At 37.4% G+C, this 8,945-nt stretch overlaps 2 protein-coding genes across 2 annotated transcripts in view; both read right to left on the bottom strand.

Moving 5' to 3' along the window:
- LOC116701640 (uncharacterized) overlaps nucleotides 1–3,416 on the bottom strand; it is a 12,989-nt gene extending 9,573 nt beyond the window's left edge. Inside the window, exons 1-6 of the mRNA XM_032535446.1 lie at nucleotides 2,931–3,416; nucleotides 2,730–2,833; nucleotides 1,250–1,404; nucleotides 651–942; nucleotides 435–579; nucleotides 240–349 (exon numbers count right to left, since the gene is read on the bottom strand). Coding sequence (XP_032391337.1) covers nucleotides 240–349; nucleotides 435–579; nucleotides 651–942; nucleotides 1,250–1,404; nucleotides 2,730–2,833; nucleotides 2,931–3,311 — 1,187 coding nt within the window. The 5' untranslated portion in view covers nucleotides 3,312–3,416. The remainder of the gene's footprint in view (nucleotides 1–239; nucleotides 350–434; nucleotides 580–650; nucleotides 943–1,249; nucleotides 1,405–2,729; nucleotides 2,834–2,930) is intronic.
- A 1,556-nt stretch (nucleotides 3,417–4,972) lies between these two features.
- Nucleotides 4,973–8,833, bottom strand: LOC116699287 (solute carrier family 22 member 7). The gene is made up of 10 exons (XM_032531802.1): nucleotides 8,328–8,833; nucleotides 8,076–8,179; nucleotides 7,680–7,834; nucleotides 7,382–7,550; nucleotides 7,165–7,288; nucleotides 6,924–7,033; nucleotides 6,058–6,272; nucleotides 5,861–5,969; nucleotides 5,540–5,746; nucleotides 4,973–5,281 (listed from the first exon to the last, which is right to left on the bottom strand). The coding sequence occupies exons 1-10, from the start codon at nucleotides 8,706–8,708 to the stop codon at nucleotides 5,248–5,250; spliced, it is 1,608 nt and encodes a 535-aa protein (XP_032387693.1). The 5' UTR covers nucleotides 8,709–8,833; the 3' UTR covers nucleotides 4,973–5,247.
- Between the last annotated feature and the right edge of the window lie 112 nt (nucleotides 8,834–8,945).

Here is an 8,945-nt window from a genome sequence, read left to right as displayed (position 1 = left end):
GAGCAGGCAACAAAAAAAAAAAAAACTTAGGAAAGCATTGTCGGAGGAACAGAGAAAGAGTAAGCGGCAGATTGACCGAGCGAGGAGTTAGACACAAGCAAACACAGGAGCTGCCAAATATCTATTCCGAAGCTGTAGGTGGAGCTCTATAGAGAAACCTGTAAGCAAAAAGCGAGAAAACGACAAAGAAATGGCCAAAACTGCATAGTGCCCCTTTAAGGCAAATACAAAAAAATCACCAAACAATGCCAGTAAGTAGAGCCAGTCTCCTCATTTTGGGGGTCCTCACAAGGTCCAAATAGGAATATTTTCTGTTTTCATTTTCTACAAGTATTACTTTGGACAGAGTCTGGAGAGTAAAAAGGAAACTTTGGTCAGAGTTGTAGTAGATATCAAATTCTTACTAGAAGTAATTTGATTATAAGATTCTGTACCTCAGGCTTTATGTCTGCCATGAACTGCTCTCTGCCGTTGACTTTTGCACACTTGTTCAAGTAGAAATGAGCACTGTTGACCTTTCCATTACTTATCAGCCATCTGGCAGACTCAGGGAGCCACCTGCGACAAAGTTTGATTTGAAAAAAAATTAGTCACACCTTTGACTCATGAAAACTAAGTCATACTATTAATGAGAACAAGGATCTTAGTACTATATGAAATTGTTTTGAATATTCACACGGCTTGCTGGTGAAAGGGCACCTTCAGACTGAAAAAAGTAAAAGGCAGAAAATTGCTTGTTATGGCTGAAAGTTATATTATTATTTTTTCCTAACCACCAGCAGATCATTGCCAGAAACAGGGGGCTGGTAGCTGCGGCTGTGAGGTACCTCCAGTCATTCACAAAATAGGCCAAAACAGGTAGTAGAGCAGTACAAACACTCCAGTCCATGCTTGATAAAACACCTACTGCCGTTCGATGCTTGATATCCACCCATTCAATACCTATAAAGAACAATGACAATAAACAAAATCCATTATTTGACTATTATGGTAGACTTGTTAACTCTTTTTATTATTGAAGTTAAAACAGAACATAAATATATAGTACATCACTTCAACAAACTATATTTCACAAGTGACCTTTACATTACAAATCTCTCACAACTGATTGAGCCAATCTGGATTTATATATAATTTAAGTATGCTATAAAGTATGTTACTTTTTTATTCTTATATTTTTTTCACTGCAGTTTTGAAATTCTATCTTCAAAAACCAACAAAAACAAAGACATAATTGGCATTAACTCACTAAGGACTATGGTGACAATGCTTATTCCAGAAAGTCCAAATCCAGTAAAGAACCTCGTGACAGCAAACATGGTGAAATTATATGAGAAAGCGCTTGCAAATCCAAAGAAGGTAGTTGTCAAATAGGACACAAGAAGTGTTATTTTCCTGCCAAATCTGCAAGACAAAATAGTTATAGATAAATCTGCAGAACAGATCAAGTAAAAACACACTAGTATATGTTCAGAAGTGGGTGTGGCACACTTTATTTGGATAAACAAACATATTCCTTCTTATAAAGTGTCCACAGTGTTTAAAATTAAACATTGATGGTGAATGTGTGGGTTAGGGTTAATTTTATGGTAGTAATGTCTTTATACAATGGTCTGGGTTAATACTCAATTCTGATTGGTGGCAGGGTGTCCATATAAAAGTGAGGTAGGACCTCTACCAAGTAGTTCCAGTTAAACTGTCCGTTTACTATTCTAAAGTAATGAGCTAAATTAAATGGAAAAAAATCTAAATATCATATTAACACTACCCCTCTAAAGTTATTTTGTTTCACAGTGATCATGCCACATCCTTTTTGCTGTGAAACTTGCTACTTCAGGCTGCGGCCGACAGTACACATGGAGTATCATTTGTTTGTGAAGTCTTGATATTGATCTTGAGACAATGGCCTGGCTGGGTAGCTAGCTTGTCTTGTGTCAAATGTGTGTTGCCAAACCTTTAAATTATATTTACTGATTGTCAACTGTGCATAATGTTACTGACTACGACTCTTGTTAGCATAACGCTAGCTTTCTAGCTTGTAGCTGAGTCAAAGGGTTCCATGAGCTGAGGGAACTAGAAATATCTCCAGTTGCCTAGTCGTATCTAAGGTCCATCCTATTTACTGAAGCAGTGAACAATGTTTCCAATGCACAAGAACCTTATGGGATTGTTCCAGGTATTAGTCAAACCCTCAGGTATTACCAGGGAAACAGTGTTATTGTTTGAGAGAAAAAAAATGATTTTCATTGCATAAACATTAAAATATACATTACTGGTCTTAAAAAATGTTCACTGGTAAGTGACTATGGTGGGTTAATGCCCAACGAGGTGTCCATTATCAGATAATTAATGGACTCCGCCTGATGCGCTGGCTTCTCCATTGTCGATTATGTCCTTATAATGGATACCTCATCCGGCGTTAACCTGTACATGAACTTGCACTTATAAACATTTGCTTTACATTAACGCTTAGTCAGACATTTTAAGCACAATCGCTCATGCATAACTGATGTCTTAGACTCCACGTTAGTGATGTTAGTAAAATGCGACAATAGTGAAACAGACATCACTGCACCATAGCACAGAGGCTAATGCAAACTAAAACTATGATAATATTGATACTGTAGCAAAAACATATGTGAAATGTATAAGTTACTCTCTTGTGCATAATAAAGTATTGTAATTTCACCACACAGATCCAAACGTTTGAGAATTAAAGTCATGACCACCTGTCACTGAGATAGCCAAAGACTGCTGCTCCAAGCATGACCCCCATGAAGAAGATAGTGGCCGTGGCTCGGTTCACTCTTCTCTTATCACAAACCAGATCCCACTATGAGTGACACACACAAAGAGACAAAAAAGTGAAGATGGTAGTTGCTTATAAGGGATTTGTATCAGTTTGTAAAGAGAATAAAAATCAAAATCACCTCTGTGGCCAGTGAAGACTTGAAGGTGCTGTTATCGTACACCCATCCATTCTGACATGGCACTGTGGGTAGCTCAGTCATGTTGGACGAGTTGAGCAGCAGATGATATTGAGGCTCTGCAAACATCTGACAGGAGTTTGGAGTCCCATCTGCCTGGAGTGGAATACTAACAACAAGCCTCTCTGCCTGGGACAAATTCCTAAAAACACCTCCGTCATCCAGAGAGCTGATGTTGCAGTGGTGGCATGGAATAACAGCGATGAAATTATTTAGCAGAAAGTGAAAAGGCAAAGTCACACGAGGAATTACGTTCAAGAGGATTGTCCTTAATTGAAACCTCCCAAAGCCATTCACCTCTGCCAGCACATTTTCAAACTTCATCTTCAGAATAAACGATACAACACTTTCAATTCGGAGTGAAAATCAGAGAACAATATCACAAACCCACAAGATGTTTGTTTAAATGTGAGCCTCTTGAAGGCTGTTGGTTAATGGTCAGCTCAGAGAATGTGTAAAAGGTAAATAATGTTTTTTTTTTTTTTTTATGAATCATTCGCTAATAATACCAAAGTACATGTCTGTTGTCTGTTCCATGCATGACTATAGGCATTGCAATACTTTGCCTGGAAACAAGTCAACTCAAAGCTTGGGTGGGCAATTTTGAAAGCAGTTTTTGTTATATTTGTTGATATTCTGTTTACTTACTGACATCAATCAATAAAATAAATGCTCTGCCAGAAAAAGTAAAGCCAGTAATACAAGACGTTTTAGCTTATAGTGCAGGCTAATGTTCAGTACAGCATACTAATAAAAGTACTGTAAATCAAAATACTGTACATAAACCATAAATATGAAAGATCAGTTCAACAATAGGCCAAGAGTTTACAATTTAGGAGACAAGTAATTTAAATAATTTAAATAAACAAAATACTGCTAATAACGTCAGCGGTGACCAGAGGATAATATCATTGGTAATGGACCTTTTTCACAGCAGACATTTTGTCTTGTCATAGTAGGAAAAGCATAGCTGAAATTGACTACCTTAACAATGGCTCAATTCCATCAAGTGTCCCAGTAAGCTATTTCAGTGACGCAGCATGCACAATGCCAGGGCCTCTCCTAAGTGGAATACAGCCATCATTAATTATCATTAATATCATCATCATCATCATTAATAATGCTTTTCTTACTATGACATGTCGACATGTTTTCTGTGCCCTGTAGCGCCGACCAGCAGGTCAATGTGTTTGCTTTTTCCAATACTTGTTTATGATCAATTACCTGCAAAACTAATGGCATTACAGTACCATCAGCCTCAAGCTGTTTGTTTTGTGCTAATTAGCGAACATTAGCATGCTAACTGAAAAATAGTGAATAATGGTTAAAGTTATACCTGCCAAACATCTGCATATAAGCATCGGTGAGCGCATGTGTCACTACCCAATGTGAGTCGAGTGCAGATGTGAATTTTGCATGCTCAGATTTAAATAGTTTTCGGCATAACGTGTCATACTGAAATTTGTGAAATCCATAAAATAATAAACCTCTTAACAAACAATAACAAGATGGAAATCAAAAACAATTTAGCTATCTGTGACTGATTGCTAACGTTAGCTCAAAACACCATTCAAGTGTCAACTTTTGTTGTTTGATTGCTACCTTGTAGCCAGGAGTGAAACAGTTTTGTTTTATAGGTCCATTTTTACTGTATTTATATTACAGAAGTCACTTGTTAGCAACTTGTAGGCTACTTGTCGCAAAGTCACGTATGCGCAACTCAAATCTGCACTCGACTCACATCGAGTAGTGACAGTATGTTAGTATTATACCATTAGCATTACGCTCAAAGCACCACTGTGCCTCACTACTGCCTCACAGAGCCACTAGTCTGGCTACGTATTTTCAGGCTTGTTCATGTTTTTGATTACAATTTAGGCCTAAACATACAGTAAAGATTTCAGTACTTGTCTTCAAGCAAGAAGATAGATATTGTGCACTTTCAACACACAAATCCAATAAAACCAATAGTCATGTTCTCATTTATTACAAGTTTATTGCCAAGTCTAAGTAAATTTACAGTTACACTTCTTTCTTTCTTCTGGATTTTAAATGGTGCACAATCCTGACAGACTGTTCCTTCAAGTATTAATAGGGATTTTAACAATGCTATTGTTTCAAAACAGAATTTCTTCAATTATTTAAACTGAATGAATTGCATAACAAATGTACTTGATGTTTAATATGGACCAGTGTCTGCAATAAAGATGTAAATACTGTGGACAGGCAAAGTATCTATCATCATCAAGACATGTGATATCTATTGAATCTCCTTGTTCCTTGTTGATGGTGCCCTGCAATGTAGATACATTTTTAAGTTAGTCATTTTATCATGAAGGATTTTGCTGAGTTCAGGAAACAATTTTTGTCTTCGACACCTGCAAATGATTAAAACATGTCAATTATTTAAGAAGATGTTATTGCTAAAATTTCCATAACCCACTTGCCCTTGCAGGCTTGACCGGATTATTCTTTACCAATTTCAGAGAGGTGGCTAATCTTTTACTGTAGCTTTATTATTGAATTCAATTTCATCTTCCTTTCTTCTTTACCTTGGTTTTTCAATATCCTCAATGTACTGTGGCAGTCTGGCTTTTAATGTTTCAGGCAGGAGGTAAGCCACTAGACCGGATCCGACCGCCATCGCACAATAAGTGACTGTAGGGAGGAGATGCCACACGTCCTCCAATAGCATGATGAGTGGAGATATGGCCACGCCAAGCCTTGCCATAAAAGAGGTGTAGCCTAAACCATTTTGTCTAAAATAACAAGAGCGCCAAGTTCAATGCAAACCTGTTGTAAATGTGGTCACAGCAGAACAGAACATTATTATCTGGGGTCCAACTGGCTACATGAGTTTGTTGTTGACTAACCGTACAACTGTAGGATAGAGTTCAGTTGTGAAGAGGAATATGATTGTGAATGTGGCTTCTGACATGGATTTTCCAAGGACAGCCACAACAGTGCGAATGACCCACTTATCTGATGGGAAATGTTTAGATATTTGATCAAGTTAATTCTCACATATATGTTGAAAAGAATTATTAGATTTAATAAAAAATAAAATAACCTTTTGCAACAAACATGTTGATGAAGAGACAGAGACCAGTTAACAGCAGTGCTCCTGTCTGGCCAGACCTTCTGCCAACTTTCTCCAGGAAGAAATACACACCAATCTTCATCGGCATTTCGATGGATGCAAATATGAATTGTGTGAGGTATGGGTTTAGTCCAAACCCAGTGATATTTAGACTTATACCATAATATGTAAATGCAACTCCATACCTAGAAAATGGAATAAAGCAATGAATTGTTCTGTATTGACAGGCTAATATTAACCTTGGGGTGATAAGTAAAAGGCCTTGACTGAAATCAAAATGGCTATTACAGTATAACAGACCGCAGTGAGCTTAGCCTCGCAATTACAATGTGTTATAGTTGGTATCATCAATCATCCATTGGATATTATATTAGAGATTAGATATTAACATAATTATTGATATTATTGTAGGCTATATTAGAAATATAATTATGAACATTTTACATTTACTGGAATTTAATTTATGACACTAACACAAATATGCGTATTTGCTTTCTTTCTGAGGGTTAGATGAGAAGATTTAAACCTCTCACCTACAGCGCTTGAAGCTGTTATTAGCTTGGCTTGTGGCTTATGTAATTTATGAAATTAACAGAAATTTACAAGCAACAGTTTTTTGGTTTTAGAAGGAGGTGAGAGGGCATATTTTAAGTTATCCCCTTCTAGTCTTTATACTACGCTAAACTAATTGCCTCCTTGCTCCTGCTCTGTATTTAATGCTTACACATGAGAGTGACATTGATCTTTCATCTAACTCTCAGAAAGAGAGCAAACAAGCATATTTCCTATAATACCAAACTCTTCTTTTTAACCCATCTTACACAATTGACACTTACCATACTATTCCCAAGCATATGGAACGTTTCCTAATATTTGGGGTCTTGAAAAGATCCACAAAAGTATACTTCTTGTCTTTAGTTTCACTCTGTGCAGATGCCAGTAATTCCTAGGAGAGAGTAAACACAAACTGTTCATTCACAACACTTCTGCACTTTCTCGTAGTTTTTTTCTTCTTTACATCACCGTGACATTGTCATATCACTGTGACATTGTCACTTCACCAATGTTAAAATGTACCGTTGGTGTGATGGTGGCCATACACTTGGTTCTATTATTCATTTTGGCACATTGCATTATGTAATGATGAGCAGCGTCTGCCTTCTCATTTGCCAGGAGCCACCTTGCAGACTCTGGAAGCCACCTGATGCGACAAAATGTGAGTTCAGTGTCTCATTGACTTCTGATAGGATTCAGCTTTTTATGCTGCAAAGTGTAAAATAAGAAACTATAATACCTCCAAGCCATGATGGACAGTATCAAGGGTAAGGTCACTGCCACAATGAGCAGCCTCCACTGATTAACACTGTATGCCATTCCAACCAGAATCCAGTTACCAAGTGTCCAATCCAGGCTAATAATTACACCTGAGAAGGTCCTGTGTTCAATGCCAAACCATTCAACATCTGGAGAAATGTCAGCACAGACATAAATAGATTAAACATTTTTCATATGTATTCAAACTGAAACCAACTCTGAAAAAGACTAAACATATTGTGCTTCCTCATCTCTGTTTTTAGCATTAGCCTACTTACTTAGAACAATAGAGATGATACTAATTCCTGCGAGTGACATCCCCGTAAAAAACCTCAAGACGACAAACATAACATACGATGTAGAGAATGCACTCAGGACTGCAAAAGTCAGGGACGACAAATAAGACACCAACAGCAGCGGCCGTCGTCCAAATCTGTCATGATTAGAAAATGTTAAAAGCAATGATTGTGTTCAAAACTATGAACATGTCTCTCTTGAATCAAGCTGTAATTGGTGCCTGCAGCAGAGCACAACATATTTTGATTTGATCTTTAGTCTAGGTCATACTTTACTGGAACCTACATTTTTCTAGATTTCTCTTGGAATGCCCCTTCAAACTTATTTGACATGTGTTACAGAGAAGAGCAGTTGGACATACTGTGTCGTTTCATTACCTGTCACTGAGAAACCCAAATAAAGGGGCTCCAAGCATAACACCAATGAAGAAAATGGTGGCTGTTGCCTTGTTCAGCCCTTTTCTGCTGCACACGAGATCCCACTACAAAAAGAAACATGGAAAGCATTGAAATACGTAATTTTTCAATTGTCGATGTTGGAAGTTGAACTTTTAGAAGTAGCCAACATTTGATAAAACATAGGCCTATATTACATGAAATACTACTGTCCAATTTATTGAAGACACTTACCTCAGTTGCCAAAGTAGATTTGAATGTGCTGTTGTCGTACACCCATCCATTCTGACACTGAAAAGATAATGCGTCCTCACTATAGTTTGAGCCTGACAGATATTGATATTTGGGCTTTGAAAACATTTGACAGGAGCTCGGAGTCCCATCCTGCTCTGTCGGAACTCCAACAGCCAGTTTCTGTTCCTGAGTCAAATTCCTGAAGATGTCTCCATCATCCAGAGCAGTGATGTTACAGTGATGAGGGGGAACAGCTGCCATGAAGTTATTCAGCAGGAAATGACATGGCAGAGTAATTCGAGATAACATCTGAATCAAGACCAGCTTGATTTGGAATTTTCCAAATCCATTAATTTCTGAAAGTATGTTGTCAAATTTCATTTTGCTCCTGTACAGTCCACAAGACGCTAAATGTTCCTACAGTAAACTGAATTTAGGTGGCAGACACTTAACAAAACACGTAACAAGACACATTTACTAGCACCACGTTAATCATTGTTTTCCACGAAAAAGTGATACAGTTACTCCATCATGAATCTGTTACATTATATCCTGGTAAAACTTTGAACTCAGCCTGTTTGTCTGACTTTGTATCTTAAATTGTTTAGCTGTTTCCCT

The sequence above is a fragment of the Etheostoma spectabile genome, chromosome 2 (genome assembly GCF_008692095.1).
Source record: "Etheostoma spectabile isolate EspeVRDwgs_2016 chromosome 2, UIUC_Espe_1.0, whole genome shotgun sequence".
NCBI classification, from domain to species: Eukaryota; Metazoa; Chordata; class Actinopteri; order Perciformes; family Percidae; genus Etheostoma; species Etheostoma spectabile.
This window is presented reverse-complemented; position numbering and strand designations above follow the sequence as displayed.